This window comes from Equus caballus, chromosome 2, assembly GCF_041296265.1.
Source record: "Equus caballus isolate H_3958 breed thoroughbred chromosome 2, TB-T2T, whole genome shotgun sequence".
Taxonomy (NCBI): domain Eukaryota; kingdom Metazoa; phylum Chordata; class Mammalia; order Perissodactyla; family Equidae; genus Equus; species Equus caballus.
Genome location: NC_091685.1, coordinates 25027345 through 25046918, shown reverse-complemented (window position 1 = coordinate 25046918; position 19574 = coordinate 25027345). Strand labels below are relative to the sequence as shown.

Here is a 19574-nt window from a genome sequence, read left to right as displayed (position 1 = left end):
ACAAAAGTGACATTTTGTCTTCCACAATTACTCTTGCTTCATTTCCCAGCGTGTAGAATCGGGCCCGGGAGGAGAGGTACTATCTAAAGGAGACCCCCTTGGAGCCCCAACCTGGCAGGCACACACAGAAAGCTCAGGCAATCGATTAGAGGGAAATCATTGCAGTAATTAATTAGAGAACTAGTCTCCAAAGTATGGTACAGGCACCCCTGCTGTCGATGATATTTAGTGGTGGATGAATAAACTTGTTATTTTAATAGTTATATGTCTATTTTAATATAGATTGGAAAATATAACTATACAATTACAAACAATAAGAGATGGAACTATCACGTCCAACTTGCAATTTTTCAAGTGTAGTGTTGGACCGGGATAGTCAATTTAGAGAAAAATAATACCATAAGTAAATATTAATACAGGTAGTAAGAAGACATGGCAAAAATTGAGACGATGGTATGAAAATAACCAAAGTTTGGAAAATATTCAAGAAAAGGCCTATTCAGTGAATAACTAGCCAGCATCAGCCAGTAGCTCCCCTTGCAAACACACCTACTGGGAAGACACAGGGAGGGGACAGATTTAAAAATGAGAGAGAACTACTTTCTACAGAGATTGAGTGATCTTTCTCAAAAGGACTAGAGTTCCTACTGGGGTGCTGGAGTCAAGAGTAAATCTCGGGGCTGGCCTGGTGGTGCAGTTGTTAAGAACGCACATTCTGCTTCTTGGTGGCCCATGGTTCGCCGGTTCGGATCCTGGGTGCGGACATGGCACCACTTGGCAAAAGCCATGCTGTGGCAGGCGTCCCACAGATAAAGTAGAGGAACATGGGCGTGGATGTTAGCTCAGGGCCAGTCTTCCTCAGCAAAAAGAGGAGGATTGGCAGATGTAAGCTCAGGGCTAATCTGCCTCAAAAAAAAAAAAGAGTAAATCTCTCCTTATCGTGGTCCAGGGTGGGAGTCTGAGTGTCTGCTTGTCTGTCTGCCTCCCTTCCACATGCCTGCTTCTTGATCTCCCCACCCAGTAAGTGTAAGGACAAATTAAAGACGTTTTCAGAGGCACAAAGATTCAGAAAGCTTTCTTTCCAGGCACCTCTTTTTAAAATGTTATATGAAGATATAGTCCAGCAAAACAGAGACAAAACCAAAGAAAGAAAGAGAGAGAACAGATTCACGAAACAGTGGCATTAACCCAGGAGCGCAATGAATAGAAATTCCAGAGGTCCATAAAGCCATCAGTCAGAATTAGAACAGGAAGTCAGAGGATTTGGAGAAGAACATTTTTAAGAAGAAAATGGGCTTCATTCAACAAATAATGTAATTAAGAAGCTGGAAGATTTTAATGACCTGATTAAAAAGGCATATGTTTCTTTTCTCGAAAAGAAACGAGAAAAGCAATTAGGAACTCCAGGAGAACAAAAAGTTGTATAAGAAAGTCATGGTCCAAGTATGAAGGGAATTAAAATATTCCATGACTGAGTGTCTGAGGGAGAGAAGGAAAATACATTTGGACTTGAAGCCTGCAGCCTTTCCCTTGAAGCAGCATTTAAACCACAAGATTATATAGTTCTTTCTTTATGGGTCACGGGATGCTGGTTATCTGCGCAGAGAATGATGTTTACACATCATAATATTAAAAAAAATACTTTATTGATTTTCAATTTCTGAAATTTGCAGATAGACAACACACAAAACCAGAACCTTTGAATTATGGATACAGAAGTAGATGCAAATGTAGTGGTTTAGGGAGAAGAGAGGAGGAGAGAGAGCGAGAGTGATAACAGATGTCTCCTCTCATGCAGCGGGGAACCAAGACGTGCCGCACAAAGTTAGCGGCACAAAAAAGAAGAGCTGGAAAATGCGTAGCTGACCAAACTCCGGCGGGGGGCTACCTTTGCTAAACTTCTCATCGTTCATAGTAGGCCATGTACCAGATGCTGCTAGCTCTTTAGTAACCACCTCCCCTTCTGCCTTAAGTCATAGAACCCTTGGATTTCACTGAACACATGGCTACACACAGAAAAATTGTATCCCCTAGCTTCCCTTCCAGCTACCTGTGACCAGGTGCCCAAATTCAGGCCAGCTGGATGTAAATAGAAACAATGTGCCTCTCCATTAGCTGGAGTATGGATGAGATCGGCCATCTCTGACCCAGGCCAAGAGTTTTTGCCATAAATAATAATAGCTGCATTGATATATATGCTAACTATGCATCAGGCCCTTTTCTAAGTGCTTTGCGCATAATAACTCATTTGACCTAATGAGGATGTGTACGTATTAGTTTCCTGTTGCTGCTGTAACAAAATGCCATGAACTTAGTGGCTTGAAACAACACGAATCTATTCTCTCACGGTTCTGGAGGTAAGAAGTCTGAAATCAACATGTCAGCTGTGGCTGCTGCTTTCTGGAAACCAGGGAGAACCCACTTCCTTGCCTTTTCAGCTTCTAGCAGCCACCTGCCTCCTTGGGCTCATATTTCCATCCTCTTATCAGCATGATCTCTTGCCTCCACCACGACATCTCCTATTACTACTTTGCTTTCTTGTCTCCCTCCTAGAAGGTTGCTTGTGATTATATTGGGCCCACCTAGGCAATGCAGGATAATCTCTCCATCTCAAGATTCCTAATTTAATCACGTCTGCAAGTCCCTTTTGCCATATACGGTAACATTCACAGTTCCCAGGGTTTAGGATACAGACATCTTTGGGGGAACATTATTCTCCCTACCTTAGATTGGTACTATATGAAGATCATGGGAGCGCCCTCAGGCCACACTAGTGTTACTGTGGCCCCAGAACAGACCTTCAGCCACGCCCGCCCCTCGCCTCTGCTCACGCTCTCCCCTCAGAATTCCACACCTAGAATCTCACCCCTTCTTCCTCTACCACTCCTGCCCAGCATCTCACTCAAAGCCTGTCTGTGAACTCCTATTCATCCCTCAAAATCCAGCCCAAGTTACCTCTGGAACTTTTTTCTGCTTATCCTGGTCTTTCTCTGTCCTGTTAAAGATTTTCCTCAAATGTTTGGTGATCCAGGTCATAGTTAGAAATCCTCCAGTCTAGATACACACACACACACACACACCCCTCCAGGAAGATCAGGCCTCTCCTTCTTTTCTTTCCCCTTGCGTGTTCCTGTGTTGAAGTAACCACAGCAGCACACATTTACTACGATCATTGTTTGTTACTATCATTACTTATTATTTTAGGATTTAGATCTTAATGGCCTCCAGCACCAATGTATGACTCAAAATAAAAACAATACAAATGACAAGCACAAGGAGTTCTGTCAAAGTCCTGGTTCTTGCCATGATGACCATTCTGATTTTTTAAATATTAAATTATTTTTAATAATACATGTGTACGAATGAGGGAGTCTCCGTCTTGCTGGCGCTCAGCGCCTCCTGCTCTGTACACCTGCCTGTTCCCAGAGTCCTTACACAGCCCTCCACGGCAAAGGCTCCCGTTGGTCTCATTCTGTGCAACGAGGCACAGAGAGGTTGCACGCATTTCCTATGGCCGCTGTAAGAGATGACCACAGACTCAGTGGCTTAAAGCAACAGAAATTTTCTTCTCTTCCGCTTGCAGAGGTTTTGTTGTTAGTGCTGTCAAGTCGATTCTGATTGTTCGCCACACCGTGTACAGCAGAGCGGAACCCGCCCGGTCTTTTTGCGCTATCCTCTGACCTTCCGGCACTGTATCAAACAACGCTCCACTGCTATTCCTAGGGTTTTCGTGGCCATTTTTTTCGGAAGTGGGTGGCCAGGTCCTTCTTCCTAGTCTCTCTGATCTGGAAGCTCCGTGGAACCCTGTCCACCATGGCTGACCCTGTTGGTGTTTGCATTATCAGTGGCATAACTTTCAGCATCACAGCAACACACAGCCACCACAGTAGGACAACTGACAGATGGGTGGTGTGGTTCCCTGATCGAGAAATAAACTGGGGCCACAGGGGTGCGAGGACCGAATTTTAACCACTAGACCACCAGGGCGGCTGGTGTCCAGAAGTCCAGAATAAGTCTCACGGGGCCAAAATCAAGGAATGGGCAGGGCTGCGTTCCTTCTGGAGGCTCCAGCGGAGAATCTGTTCCTCACCCTTTCCAGCTTCTACTGGCTGCCATCATTCCTTGGCCTGTGGTCTCTCCCAGCATTGGCATCTCTTCAACCTCTGCTTTGCCATTACATCTTCTCTTTCTGACCCTCCTGCCTCCTTGTTAAAAGGACTCTTGTGATTACATGGGTCCGACCTGGATCATCCAGGATACTCTCTCCATCTCGAGACCCTTAGCTTAGTCACATCTGCAAAGGCCCTTTTGCCAAGTAACATGTTCACTGGTTCTTGAGACTAGGACCTGGACGTCTTTGGGGGCCATTATTCAGCCTGTTACAGAAGTAAAGTGACTAGTCCAAGATCACACAGTAGCAAGCGCAGAGCCAGGAGGCTCACCTTGGCCCCAAAGCCTGTACTCCTAACCTCTTTTCAACACGAGACTGAACGGACTGAGGGGTTCGTTCTTTCTTTGGGTTCACATGTGCTACCACTGTTGGTCCCATCCCGCACCCTGCCCTTATTCCACAGGCTCCCACCCTAATGTGTTCGATACCCATCCCCATCCATTTGTTTACATGGGGGTCTCCCCAGCCAAACCAGGAGGCCCCCATCTCCGCAGTCTACCTGCCATCAGTGTTTGTTGAGTGAATACATGAATAAGTGAAGACAGAAGACTACTGTCTCCAGCTCCTCCCCTCTTGCTCCTGCCCCTGGCTTAAGATGCTCTGTAGCTTGTGAAGCCACCAAGGATGGCTGCCTGTGGGCCCTGGGCCCCCTGTTCTCCCAGTGGATATCAGTCCCCTTCCAGCCACCCAAATCCTGAAGGAGGGCTGGCCCTTCCCAAGGAGAAAAGGCAAAAACGCTGAGTGCCTGGCTTGGAGATGGAGGTCATGAGGTCCCAGGGTCCCTCCCATGGGCATGACACTTTGTTAGGAGCTCCAGAGGTCAGTGCTGTTGGGCCCAAGGACCAAAACACTCCTGCTGCCTCAGTGTCCTGCCAAGACTCAGGCCTCAGAATCCCCCTTTCTGGGCCCACAGCTCAGCCACTGCTGGCCCTCCCCTCACCCCACCCTGCTCCTCTGCTTGTTTTCTGATCTCTGTTCTTCTAAGAAGCACCTCTGCACTGCCCACAGTGTTCCCATCCACGTCCCAGGCCTGTGGCAGCATTAGCAAGTTGAAAACCCAATTACATTTCGATTACTCTAGTCCTAGCCAGACAGAGGTTACTGTAAGTCACACTGGAATTGGGAGGGAGGGGCAGGTAGCAGCTGGGGCCAGTGCCCAGGCTGACACTTGAAGAGAGATGTGACAGGGACCTGTGGCTCAGAGGCTCTGGATTAGATCAACAAGCCTGGAGCTGGCTGGTTCCAGGAAAGAGGTCTTACGGCCACCAGTTGACTGACAGCGTGGGCAAAGCAAAGGCTTCAGGCCGGCTCTCCCTGGGCGCAGGAGGCGCCAGGGCTGAATGCCCGGCCTGGAGATGGAGGACACGAGGTCCCTGGGTCCCTCCCCTGGACGGGGGGCTTTGCTGGGAGCTCCCAGAGGCACTGCTGTTGGGCCAAGGAGCAAATGACCATAGTTCCTTTTGGGTCTTCCAGAGCACCCGTGGCCCCCGGGGACCCCGGGGTTTTCTCTGAGCATGCGCCCTGGGGTCTCTCCCTTGTGCTTACCCAGACCAAGTAACCAGCCTCTCCCATTCTCAGGCCACCGCTGAGAGAGACCAGAGAGACCTGGGGCCCAGACCTCCTGCCTGCCCAGGGTCTGATAGGAGAGGAAGAAAGATTTGCTGCTTTGGGGTGGAAAGAATCACTCATAATCCCTGTCCTGGGGAGCAGCCATCTCTAGGGGACCAAAGGGGGAAGCGGTGGTGTGACAACTGGGAGAGAGGACAGGCTCCAAGAAATTGGATACTGTGGATGTGGGTATGGATTCTCAGCTACAACTCCTTCCCCACAGACACATTCACCCCTATGCATAAGATTTGGGGGGACCTGGGGAGCCCCTTGCTCCCTCCAGCCCAGAGTGTCTGGGGGGCCCTCAATGACACCATGCTGAGCTCGGGACTGGGTTCTAAGTCTGGGCTGTGCTGGGCTCAGCTGTTGCCCACCGCCCACGCAGACACATGGCTCTGTACCTTTCGAATCACCGGCTGCACCTTGCGTGCTGCAGCTGTCATCTGAGCGTCCTCGCACGCTCTGCTTCCCATCCCCCACGTGCTGCAGCCCCCTCCCCAGCCCCAACATTGCAAACCGTCACAGCTCTAGATGGGGGGGTTAATGTGGAGGGATTAGATGAGTCATCGCTGTGGGGGCAGATGCTCCAAGTTCCACACATACACACTCACAGAGCCAGGGACACAAAGGCAGGCCCACACTCCCATTCTCACACTCACAGGGGAACACACTAGCCAACGCTACTCAGAGTCACAATTGCACATTCAGACACAGACACAGATCCTACACACACACACACACACGCACACATGCATTCCTCATAGACACAAACACCAACACACAGAGACAAATCAAGACCCATACAGACACATCCTACCCAGGGTGACCACCTGTCACCAACCCAGAGCCTGTCCCCTACCGATATGCACACTCAGAGACACAAACACACACACAGCCAAATGTTGTATTCCCCAGACACACACTCAGAGCCCTTACTTGAATACAGACACACACACACTAACCAGCCTCTCCTCTCTTGAGTCCCCTCATCCCCCCTCCCTCTGCCAGCTCTCCGGCAGGCAGCACAGAGCTTTGGACCCCCAGGGATGCTATGATCCATCGTCCGCTGTGCAGATGCCGTACCTGCCCAGGGACAGCTCTGCCTTAGGGCGAGCTTCTGTCCTCCCTCCCATTCCGAAGAGGTGAAGGAGTCGCTGACCGGTCCCCTGTGCTGCCCCAGCTCCCCTCCCACACACTGTAGGCCTAACAGCGCATCTCCAGCTCCTTTGAAGAAGGGCTTTGATTTCAACAGTGAAGACGGACATCTCAGGAATCACCTCCCAGGAGGGAGGGAGTCTCCGAGGTAAGAGAGGAGGGTGGGTCTGATGTGTTAGAAAGACCCTGTCCTGAGGCAAGGGACAGCTAAGGCCACTGCCTGATGCCCAGGAGGTCACCCTTCCCTACCTGTGCTTCCTGAGGGGCCCAACCTTTTCACCTGTGCACCTGCTGCTTCCTCTCCCTTGCATCCTACCCCACATTCTTCAGGTCTCCAGGTTCCTGCTCTGGGAAGCCTGTCCTGATGCCCTGGCTGAACTGATCTGTCCTTCTGGGCCCCAAAGCTCCCTGGGCCCCCTCACGGCTCTCCTCACACCACAGAGGATTTGCCTGGCTGTTAGCCCACCTGCCTCCAGCCAGCCTGCTCCCGTCTGGAGGGCAAGGCCCCTCTGTCTGACAAGGGAGGCAGGTCGACCTGGACAGGAGCACAGGCTTCACTCCCAGCTCTGCCTTTGCTGTGTGACCTTGGGCAAGTCACTGAACCACGCGAGCCGAGTATGCTTATCTGTAAAATGGAAATGGTAACAACCACCTCACGGGGTTAATGTGAAGATTAAATGAGATCATGCGTGGCGGGGACTATACAAGTGGCAGCTATATTATTATAGCTCACTGTCTGGCACACAGCTTAGCAAATGTTTGTTGAATTAATCAGGCCCTCTGGCTCCCTCCTTGCCTTCACCTATCGTCCCTGTCTTGGGAGAGAGAAAGTAGGTATGACCAAACAGGATTTGGGGGCAGATAGACTTGCCGGCTGGGAGATGGGCCAGCAGGGCCTTGTGGCATTGCTGGGCACTAGCTGCTCCAGCAGCAGCTGGCGCTTGGCTGGAGGCGGCGCGGGCATCTCTCACCCCTACGACCCACCTGTGCCATCATCCTCATCAGCTAGCGAGGCAGCGAGGAGAGGTGGAGCTGGGATCCACCTCTGCACTGAGGCTCTCCGAAGCTGCCCAGGGCCCACTGGCACACAGTAGGTGCGCTCTGAATGCGGAGCGGCCAGAGGCATAAATGTTGAATGAAGGCGAACGATGTGAATGAACGGATGGACGCATGAATGGAGGTGGGATGGAAGCGTGAAGCTGGGGGCCAGGAGGAACGAGCCTCTCCCTCCGCCCTCCTGGTCTCGGGGCTGGGAGACATGAAGCCGAGACCGGCTGGGGGCTCCCCTCCCCGCCCGGCCCCTCCCGCTCCGGCCCCCCCTCCCCACGGCGCGCAGCCCGGCGGAGCCCGCGCCGAGCCACAGCCCGCGGTGGAGCCGGGGCTCGCGTCCAGCCGAACGCGCCGAGGCAGCGCAGCCTTGGGAGGGGGCTGCCCCGGCCCCCTCCCCGAGCCCCAGCGCCCAGGAGCCCGGCCTTCGGGGCAGGGGGAGAAGTCCCCGGCGCCAGGTCCGGGTACCAGCAGCCGAGGACGCCGGGGTCCCGGAGCCAACAGGTGCGGGGATTGGGGGACCCCCAGGCCTGGGCGGGGGTTCCAAAGGACCCACAGCGGGAGACAAGAGTCTCGGGGGATAATCTGGGTGCTGGGAGGCTGGGTCCCCAGCAGGCTCTGCCCTCCTCCCTACAGAACCCCTAGCGCCCTCACTCCCCCAAGCCCCTGCAGCCCCCCGCAGCCCCCGAGGTGCAGGGGGATCCTGCTTAGGGAGTGGGTCCGCCGGCGCTCGGTGGGGATATGGAGTCCCCTCCCCCTCCCCCAGGGCACCGGCAACCCGCCTACACACGTCCCGGGTCGCCCCTGCCCAGCTGGGGGCGGGAGGGTCGGAGCTAGCGAGGAGGGGCGGGGAGTGAGGCCGGATTTATGAATGGAGAGAGAGGCCTGCGCGCCGGCCCAGCGACCCCTGGCGGCCGCCGGGGCGCACCGCGGCCCCGAGGACTCACGGGGGGACCGGCCGGGCCTGAGGGGCCTGGCTGCTGGGCCTGGGGCTCTCGCCTGGCTCCCAGGGAGGTCTTCAGTTCCTCCCTGCACCCCTCTCCTCACCGCGCACGTGTGTGTGTGTCTCACCGGCGAGGGTCTGGCCGACCTGGTGGGCGGGGTCTGGGTCTCCAACACGGCCCTCGACCATTTTTTCAATCAAAACTTCAGGCCTGTGAACTGACTCGGGAGAGAACATATGCAATCGGGATGGCTTCCCCTCCCAATCTGTGGTGTTCGGTGGATTCAGACAGACCTGGTATAGCAGCTTTGTGGCCTTGAGGAAGGGGCTCAACCTCTCTGAGCTACCATCTCCCCGTCGGAAGGCAGAGTTCCCTGATAAGGGTAACCAGCAACGGCCGGGAAGCCGGCGTCCCGCGCCAGTTTCTGGGCAAAGCACTTGGTGTGCTTTAGAGCTCATTATTCCTCACCGCGGCCCTAGGTACAGTTCTGACTCCATTGGACAGATGGGGAAACCGAGGCTGAAAGGGGCGCGGTAAGTTACCCAGGAGTAGCTTGTGTGGACTTGGGATGCAAGCCAGGTCTGTCTTTGTCCACTGATAACCCACACCACTGTGAGAATTAAGAGGGAGCTTATATGCAAATACCTGGCGCACTCCCTGATGTTTCCTGTCTTCCTTCCTCCCTCCCTTGCTTCAGGAGGTTTGGGGCTGGGACCCCAAAGACCTGGGTGCAAGACTCTGGGTCCCCTGAGGGAAGCGGGCTGAGGCCGGTCCGGGCTCCCCTCCCTCCTCGGAGCCCAGGATGCCCCTCGTCCGCAGACTCTCCTGAGCTCATGGAGCCCTCAGCCACCCCAGGGGCCCGGACGGGGGTCCCCAGTGGTAGCGCGGAACCGTCCCCGCTCCCTCCCGACTACGAAGACGAGTTTCTCCGCTACCTGTGGCGCGATTATCTGTACCCGAAGCAGTACGAGTGGGTCCTCATTGCAGCCTATGTGGCGGTGTTCCTCGTGGCCCTGGTGGGCAACACGCTGGGTAGGTGTCTGGGTCCCGGTGGTGCGGGGGGGGGGTGGGGGGGGCTTCCCCTGGGGGCTGGCAGGGGTCCCGGGCGTCGCCTCTCTCCCCCTTCCCCCAGCCCCTACCTCAGGCCTGCGCTGGTGGTGTGGGGGAGGGGGCTCGCCGGGGGGCGTGGCTCTGCCCTGGCTTCACCTCATCGTCGCCCCGCCCCGCAGTCTGCCTGGCAGTGTGGCGGAACCACCACATGAGGACGGTCACCAACTACTTCATCGTTAACCTGTCCCTGGCCGACGTGCTGGTGACGGCCATCTGCCTGCCGGCCAGCCTGCTGGTGGACATCACTGAGTCCTGGCTCTTTGGCCATGCCCTCTGCAAGGTCATCCCCTACCTACAGGTGAGCTCTGCCCAGGCGGCCCTCGTCATCCCGCTGGCACATCAAGTGCAAAAACCACGGCCTTGCATAGGTCTCAGTGACCCTCAGACTTGCCTTTCAGACAGGACCTGGTGGCTCAGTACCTCTGCAATGTCATCCTTTACTGTCGGCAAGGGCAGGCCACTAGGCCTGACACTCGAGGACACAGACACAGCCCAACATACTCACACAGAGATCCCCTCCTGGACCACAGACATGCACACAGGCACGTGTGGGCACGTGCACAGTCACCTCCAGGTACATGTACACACAGCGGAGGAGAGAGGCACAAGCCTGCAGTGACAAACACAATACACACTGGGCCTGCTTCCTGACCCCAGGGGGGCCGGATTTGAGGGGTCCTGCTGCAGAGTCTCCTCCCCTCCCCTTCCACCCCTGGCCGGGGCCGTCCCTCCCCCCCGCCACTCCCCGTGGTGGAATCAGGATGTGCAGACAGGCTAGCAGGGTGGCAGGAGAGCTGGCTAGAAGGGACCCTCACTTGCATCCCTCGACCCTTTCCCTGTACCCCAGAGGGCAGGGGGGCACTCCCACCTATATAGGAGGCAATGCCCACCTATGCCTCTGGCCTACACTCCTCTCTGCCTCCCAGAATGAGGACTCTTTTTGCTAACAGTCTGGGGAAGGGCTGGCACCCAGGGCAGAGAGAAATGCCTCTTGGATCTCTCAGTTTTGAGGATTTCCACTCAACTGATTAACTCTGGCCCCTCAGAATAAAGACAGGCAGGTGAGGAAATTCACCTTAGGCAAGTTATTTAACCTTTCTGTGCCTCAGTTTCCTCGTCTGTAACATGAGGGTAAGAGTACCCACTTCATGGGGTCATTGTGAGGATAATGAGAACAGTGTCTGGCACATAGTAGGTTCCATAAATGTAAGTTAGTATTCATAGATGTGCCAGGTCTCGAGCCGGACCTTTGCCATCGGTGATTTCACTTCTTCTCACAAGCATCCTGTCAGGTGGATGGTATATTCCCATTCTGCAGATGAGGCTCAGAGAGGGGGTGTGATTTGCCCAAATCTACACAGCCAGTAGCCGGTGGAGTCAGGATTTGCACTGCACCTGGCTCCCTGATGTTTCTGGGCTGTGAGCCTCATCACTCATCCCACATCTCTGGGTGGCCCCCAAGAGGACTGACCTTATGTCCCTGTGGGGCAGGCCGTGTCTGTGTCAGTGGCAGTGCTGACTCTCAGCTTCATCGCCCTGGACCGCTGGTATGCCATCTGCCACCCGCTGTTGTTCAAGAGCACCGCCCGGCGCGCCCGTGGCTCCATCCTGGGCATCTGGGCTGTGTCACTGGCTGTCATGGTGCCCCAGGCTGCTGTCATGGAATATAGCAGTGTGCTGCCCGAGCTAGCCAACCGTACCCGCCTCTTCTCTGTCTGTGACGAACACTGGGCAGGTAACGGCGGGAGGCTTGGGCTGGCATCGCTGAAGGGGCCCCTCTGGGGCACAGACCCCAGGGCAGGCATCTGTCAGGGTACTTCTGGGGTGGGCACCCCCAGGGTGGGTATCTCCCAAAAGAACACCCTAGAGTGGGCATCTACCAGGTGCACCTCCAGGGTAAGTAACCCCTTGATGGACACCATAGAGCCGGTGTCTTCTGGGGAAACCTCTGGGTGGGCACCTCCTCTAGTGTAGACATCTGCTGGAGTCCCCCCAGGATGGACACCCCCAAGTTGGGCAACTCCCGGGTCTCTAGGCCATGGGACCTGTACAGGCCCAGCTGCCCCTAGGCCTTGCTTTGGCCCTAGTTGGGGCAGGGTGGCATTGCTAAGCAGAGCAGGCTGCAGGCTCCCAGATTGGGCCCAACCCTTTCATCTCTTGGCCCCTGCAGACGACCTCTATCCCAAGATCTACCACAGTTGCTTCTTCATTGTCACCTACCTGGCCCCGCTGGGCCTCATGGCCATGGCCTATTTCCAGATCTTCCGCAAGCTCTGGGGCCGCCAGGTGAGGCCCACTCTGGTGTCACTGTCTGGGCTGGGAGGGGATAGGGGTCGAAGGGAGTAGACAGTCTTCTGCCTTCAGAACATGCCATCCTGGCTGCAACCAGAGAGAGGCAAGGCTCAGGGACACATCAGACCTGAGGCAGAAAGTGCTAGCACCGAGCCTGGAACCTAATGGTGCTTGAGGCCATTCTGTTATGGGTCACTGCTGTTTCGGGTACCATGCACTCCCAGCTAGTCTGGCATCCTCTTAACTACCATAAATTACCCCCAACTTAGTATATGAGAAAACTGAGACCCAGAGAGGCAAAGCAACTTCCCCTGAAGCCCTCAGCCAGCGAGTGGAAGATCGGGGACTGAAACCCAGCTGTGGGGGATTCCGCTGCTCAGTTCAGTGCCACAGCAATAATAGAAATAGCAGCTCCATGTGCTTGCCAAATTAGGCACTTTGCACGCAACGTCTTCACAGCTGTCTAACCAAAGAAGGAAGACTACTCACTTTACAAATGCTGAGTAAGGACAGCCAACTTGCCAAAGCTGACGACTGGCAGAGCCTTTTGGGTTCCAGGGTCTGCCTTCTTTCCTCCATTACGCACTGACCCACAGCAGGTTTTGTGGGTTTTGGTGTTGTTTTTATTTGCAGGGGGAGGGGGGTTTAGGGGCCCTTGGCACTAGCGGGAGTGAGTCCTGGGTCAGTGCCCGGGCAGCGAGAGGATGCAGGCCAGAACATGACCAGCCTTGTAGTCCACTAACACTTGCCATCTGCTCCTCATAGACCCCCAGTCAAGATGGCAGGAGTCGCTATCCTCATCTGACAGACAGGAAACTAAGTCTCAGAAAAGGAAAGTGAGTTGACCAAAGTCACATAGTTCATGAATGGCTGAGCTGGCCCTAGACCCCATCTCCTGAATTCTAGCCCCGTGCCCCTCTGTTGTGGGGTGATTCAGGTGTCCAGTGCTGGGAGGGGCTTCCAGGCTATCTGTGGCTGTTCCAGGAGCCTGGAACCATTGTAGGCTTATGGGCACCAATCTGGGCTGTGCCCTGTGCTCTGAGGTCCAAGCCATTCTGCTGCCCACCTGCTCACCCCTTGCTGAGGCCTCCCCACAGACAGCCACGGGCCAGGGTGAGACAGAACTGGCCCCCTGCCCCCACCCCCAAGCATGGAGGTGGTGATTAAAGGAGGATGGACGGAGAGCAGGAAGGATGCTCAGGGCCCCCTGTGGCCTGGGGCCTTGTCAAGGGTCCCCTGCCTCTCTCTGTTGCAGTTGCCTCCTCTATAACTAAGGGCCAATAACAGCTTCCCAGAAGGCCCACTGGAGGTGGTCTGAGAGTGAGCTAAGGGAAAGTAAAAGAACATTGTTCAGTCTCAGTCCAGAGTCTTGGTCTTTATTGTGAATACTAGGTTCCTTCCTACTGCAAGGGTTTGTTCCCTTCACCTACCTTCTGCCCCAGGGTCCAGCCCAGAGCAGGGCCCAGCAAAGAACCATCCCCCCAGGAAACTCCACCCACCGCTGCTGTCTCTGTGTGTGCTGGACAGATCCCCGGCACCACCTCGGCCCTCGTGAGGAAGTGGAAGCAGCCCTCAGACCAGTCGGAGGACCAGGGGCAGGGCCTGAGTGCAAAGCCCCAGCCTCGGGCCCGCGCCTTCCTGGCCGAGGTGAAGCAGATGCGAGCTCGGAGGAAGACGGCCAAGATGCTGATGGTGGTGCTGCTGGTCTTCGCCCTCTGCTACCTGCCCATCAGTGTCCTCAATGTCCTCAAGAGGTGAGGGCATGCAGAGAGCTCGGGGGTGGGGTCAGAAGGAGGAGGTCTCTCTGCTTTGGAAAAAGACCAGGCTCTATCGCTCATCCACTGTGTAACCTTGGGACAGGTCCTTTCTCTTCTCTGAGCCTCAATCTCCTCATGTGTAAAATGTAAATAATGACAGTCCTGGCCTCCTTGGGCTGTTGTGAAAATGCATTCACTCAGTCATCAGATGGCAGGGGCTGGGGACACAGTGCACAGGAGCACAAGTCAAGTCCCTGCCTTCATGGAGCTTACACCTAGCAGGAGAGAGAAATAAATACACGTATCATGATGTCAGGCAGTGATAATTGCTCTGAAGAAAAATAAAATGGGGAAAGAGGTTAGAAAGTGACAGTGACAGAGATTGGATTGTTTTTTACAAATCTTTTTTTCGATATAATGTTTTTTTTAAAAAAGGCCTCTCTGAGGAAGTGACATTTAAGACGTGAAGGAAGGGAGGGACCAAGCCCTGCAAGTGTCTGGAGGAACAGCCCTCTAAGCAGAGGGAACACAGGGCCTAGCAAGTGAGAGGCTACCAGGTGCCAGGAAAGAACGTGGGCTAGTTGACATGAGACGATGTCAGTGTGAGTTTGTGCTTGGCTACTTTCTGGCTGTGTGATCTTGGGCATGTCACTTTACTTCTCTGAGCCTCTGTTTCCCTATTTGAAAAATGGATGCTGTCTGTGACTCATCATGTTGCTATGAGGATGGATGAGAAAGTGGATGGGGAGCCCCAGGGGATCCGAGAGCAGTGACTGAGCAGATGTACTTGCTGCTAGATACCCCTGGGCCCACTGAGTCATACTGTCTGTGCTCAAGAACCCAACTGTGGTCAAGACCCCAGACCCAGAGGCCTAGGAAAGGGCCTCCTGGTGGACGGAAGTGGGCGGTAGGAACTCTTGTACTTTGCAGCCCTGCAGCTTGAGTTCTATGAGCAACACCACAGAAACACACACATGGACAGCACTTCTCACTGTCCTGCCTCCTTGTCCTAGGGTCTTTGGGATGTTCCGCCAAGCCAGCGACCGAGAAGCCGTCTACGCTTGCTTTACCTTCTCCCACTGGCTGGTGTATGCCAACAGCGCCGCCAACCCCATCATCTACAACTTCCTCAGCGGTGAGTGGGCTGGGCAGGCAGAGGGACGGAGGGTGGCCACAGTCCCTGGGATAGTGGTCTTCCCATCCGCAAACCAGGCTAAATAAAGGATGGGGGGAAGGATATACCTGCTCCCCCATGGGGGATCATGACCTTCCTCTGGGAACTCCCACTCAGGCAGAAGACTCGGCCCCACCCAAGAGGTCTGGTCTGAGTGGGAGACAGGCCACATTCCCAACAGTGGCCAAAGAAAGCGGACCGGCACCTAGGAGATAGTGTTGCAGATTATGCAGACCAGTAAGCGGGTAGGAAGGGCAGGGAGTCGGCCAGCTCATCCCCACCCCTGCCTGGTGCATGCACAGCAGGACCTCCAATCAGCCCGTCTGGTCAACACAGGCTTCAGAGGGTGCCAGGGCCAGGAGCCCCTGCCTGAGGGGATGACTGCATAATTGAGGCATCAGGGGTAAGGGAGGTCACCAGCTCAGGCAGCCAGGACCAGGAAGGGGTGCATGGTGCATGCCCAGCTAGACATGCACTGGCAGACTGGCCAGAATTTTGGGGGCTGTCCCTGACTTCACCTGCCTCCAGCAGCAGCCCTGACACTCTCTCCTCTGGAAGTCCAGGCATCCCCGGTCCCCCACCCCACCCCAGGCCTCCTCTCCCAGCTGTACCACGGCTCCCATCCCCTCCCTCCACCTCCCCGCCTCAGGGTGGTAATGCCCACCCTCCGCTCGGCTCAGCAGAAGTGTGACTCACCAGACCTCTGACTTTAGGACTAGGCCTAAAGAGCTGGTCCAGAGGACTGTTCAAGCCTGGACACAATCTTTGAGCAAAGGTTGAAAGGTTAAAGAAGGGGCCAGGGGTCAATACTATAACCCTCACTGAGACTAGAAATTACTCAACAAAGGCTAGCCAGATGGTTTCCAGCTCAGAGGAGAGAACAGAAGAGATGAGCGCTTTGAGGGAGGAAACGTCAGACAGACTTCCTGATGTGCGCTCCTCTGTTGGGTCTACATTTACTGAGCACCTACTGTATGCTTGGCTCTCCAGAGAGGCTGGCAGGATGATGAAACATGGAGGAGGTTTCAGTTCCAGACAAAATCTCTGTCTCCCTGGTGTCCCTCGGCTGAACCAGGCAGCTGTGGTCATCTCTCCTTCCCCACTCTGTCCTCCCCTTTAAGCAAAGGGCTTTGGAATTAGAACCGGGTCCAACTTCTGGCCTGGGCAAGCCACTGCACCTCTGTGTGTCTCATCTGTGAAGTGAGGATGAAGGACTCCAGCCACTCAAGGGGTGGGGATGAGCTGGGAGACAAGCTCAGGCACCTGGCATAGTGCCTTATGCGAAGGCTGCTGCTGCTGTCATTTTCATCACCCTGGGGCAGAGACGGGGAAAGCCTAGCCACAGATGGTGAGCCCTGGGCCCCTCCACGTACACGGCAAGGAGGGCAGAGGCGACCTGAGGCCCTAGAGCCAGACACCACGTTTTGAGGCAAAGAATCAGATGAAAATTGAGTTTCTCCTTGGGAGCCTGCTCTGGGGCCTCTGTCCTCGTTCTCCCGGGCAGCTTGGGTGGAGCTGCGTGGGTGTCCCTGGGCCCAAGGGACAGCCCTCCGTGCTGCATCCAGCTCCTTATGGCTGTCTTCTGTCTCCCAACCAAGGCAAATTCCGGGAGCAGTTTAAGGCTGCCTTCTCCTGCTGCCTGCCTGGCCTGGGTCCCTGCAGCTCTCTGAAGGCCCCCAGCCCCCGCTCCTCTGCTAGCCACAAGTCCCTGTCCTTGCAGAGCCGATGTTCCGTCTCCAAGGTCTCGGAGCATGTGGTGCTCACCAGCGTCACCACAGTGCTGCCCTAAGTGAGGACTGCCCTGGTGGCTCCAGGCAGTACAAACTGTTCCCAGCTGGGCTGTTCCTCTGGCTCCTGGGGGACCCATCTCTACTCCTGTGGAAAGACTGCTGGATGTAGTCGAGGCTGGGGCTCCAGTCCTGGTTTACTGCCTGTTTGACTCTGGGCAAGTCACTTCCCTTCTCTGAGCTGTGTCCCCTAAGCAGGAGTGATGTGAGGATTAAGCGTGCTCAAGAAAATGGAAAGCTCTTTGTAAACCGTAGAGTATGGTGGACAAGATTCTCACTGTAGTCGTCTTACTTGGCCATCCCTCACAGTACTATCCGTCCCCATCATCCTTCCAGAGCTTGGCCTTCCTCCCAAAGACCCTCTCCTACCCAATTACAGGCCTTCCCCTGAGTCTGCTGTAAGGGTCCCAGCAGGCATTTCCATCTGGCCCAGTGGCTCCTTAAAGCTCGGGCTGCACTTGCCAGCTACTCTGAGGTCTGTGTGAGCTAATCTAGGCTCGGCCCATCCCCAGGGGGAACACAGCCCCACCCTCACCAGGTGCCAACTGCACGCACCATAGACTGAACCCTGTTGGCTTTGTGGTGTGATAAAACTCTCCATGTGGCCATTTGGCATGGAGGCCAGCAGCCTGACGCAACTGTAATTAAAAGCCTGGCACCGAACGTTCCCTTTCCTTGTCATTGCACAAAATCTGTGCTGCTTAGGTTAGGAGTGAGAAGGTAGGGATGCTGGGGAGGGGAGAAGACATGGCAGCACTGGGATGCTGTTCTCTGCTGACCACTCCCGCCTCCCATCCCCAACACTCCAGGCCGATGGGCTGCTAGCCAGGCCTCAGAGTGTACGTGGGGCTGCCTCCTCAGGCAGTGCCCAACCTCTGATCCCAGGCCCTCGACCTTGACACATCTGTCTGCTCACCGGCCCAGCAGCCTATGGAAGGTAAGGGGGTAGGGTGGGCACACAGTGGGGTTAGAGGACTGATTATCACCTTCACCTTCTTGGAAATCAGGGCTTGCATTTATTTTCTACGAACTCACAATATAAAGACAAAGCCACAGACTTGGCTAGACATTCTCCGCCTGCCACCAAGAGGATTAGGGACTGCCAGAGGCCCTGATCCTTGGTGCCAAAGCAGGAGGTGCAATGAAGCACTACTCTTCTGAGAGAAGCGGGAGACATTTGGCAGAGCCAGCTTGGCCATGCGCACCACCCGGTCTGCTTAACTTGATTAATGGGGCTGTGGGTTCCTTCTGACCTCACCCGTCAGGAAGTGGGGCAAACCATGGTCCTGGCAGGGGCCCAGCCCAGGAATGCATAAGCAGCCCTCTTCTTAGGCACCACACTTTATCCAGAGCGAGTGGAAGGCGTGGTCTAAGTATGTCATCCCACTCTCCACATGGCTCACCAGCCCAGCTCTCACGGACTCTTCTACAGATGTGCAGTTGGTGCCAGGCAGGATGGGCTGTCCTGCCCATGCCACACTCCTGCTGACCTTAGGATCCAAAGCTGTTGGGAAATTTTGTAGCCAGGCTTGCAGGTGCAGAGTGCCACATGAGGTGAGGGCTGGTCCCAAGCTCAGAACCAACCATGCCCACAAGGACCAACCCAGGCACTGGGCTCCTCAGGCCTTGCTGGGCACAAGGGCGAGAGACGATGATGGGCACAGTTTTAAAGACAGTTTTCAGTAGACACTGGGCTCAGTGGGAGCAAAGAAATAACAGAAGATTCCCCTAAGGTTACAGTGCTACTCTGCTCTGCTGGTTGAACCCAGCACCACAGTAGGCCTCAGGCTGCCATTTTGGGGGACTGGTGAAAATTCAGGGGAGGTGATCAGGATGCCAAGGGGAGTGATGCCCAGTGAAGAGTTGTTGAAGAGCCTGGGACTGTCCAGCCTAGGGAAGGGAGGACTTGGGGGGAAATGTGGTGGCAGGTTCTAGATATCTAGAGGGTTGACATGCAAAAAGGGGTGATGTATGTTCTGGATAGCCCAAGAGAGAAAACCATAGCAAATGGGTGGTGTTTTCAAGGTGGCAGGATTTGGAATCCACATCAGGAAGAAATTTCTACCAGTCAAGAGGAAGTGGGCTGCCTGGAAATGCACTGAGTTGCCATTGGAGCCTGGCAAGCAGAGGCCAGATGCACTGGGGGGCCATGGAGAAGAGTCTGGCTCCGGATGGAGGCTGGCCTCTGGGAATGGATGCCATCTAATTCTAGGATCCTAGCACTACAGAGAATGGGGCTGATGTGGCTGAGCCTGACAAACCTGGTGGGCCTCACTGAGCTGCCAACAGTCATAGCTACTTCCCCGGACCCCCCAGTGCAGGGAGCGGTGCCGTGATCAGGGCCCGGAGTTCTTATCTTCACCCCCAAAGCAAAAGGATTCTCATCACACCATTACCCATATAAGGTCCCCCAGGCAAACCGGAATGTCTGGTGTCTTGACTTTTGATTGAAATTTGTCAGACCACCATAGACATTCAGAGCAGACTGGTTATCATGCCGATCTGAAAATCCAGCTGGCAAGTACAGAT

At 54.9% G+C, this 19574-nt stretch overlaps 1 protein-coding gene across 5 annotated transcripts in view; it reads left to right on the top strand.

The window, feature by feature from the left end:
- Positions 1-8274: 8274 nt before the first annotated feature.
- The window catches only part of HCRTR1 (hypocretin receptor 1), a 19207-nt gene continuing 7907 nt past the window's right edge, over positions 8275-19574 (top strand). Inside the window, exons 1-9 of one of the 5 annotated variants that reach the window (XM_070249880.1) lie at positions 8275-8485; positions 9405-9458; positions 9623-9957; positions 10155-10333; positions 11527-11770; positions 12206-12321; positions 13855-14081; positions 15098-15219; positions 16857-17708. In XM_070249880.1, the coding sequence (XP_070105981.1) occupies positions 9430-9458; positions 9623-9957; positions 10155-10333; positions 11527-11770; positions 12206-12321; positions 13855-14081; positions 15098-15219; positions 16857-17047 (1443 nt within the window). In that variant the 5' untranslated portion in view covers positions 8275-8485; positions 9405-9429 and the 3' untranslated portion in view covers positions 17048-17708. Of the gene's footprint in view, positions 8486-9351; positions 9459-9542; positions 9958-10154; positions 10334-11526; positions 11771-12205; positions 12322-13854; positions 14082-15097; positions 15220-16856; positions 17709-19574 lie in introns of those variants that run through there. The other 4 variants (XM_070249886.1, XM_070249888.1, XM_001917425.6 and 1 more) reach the window with 4 other exon arrangements.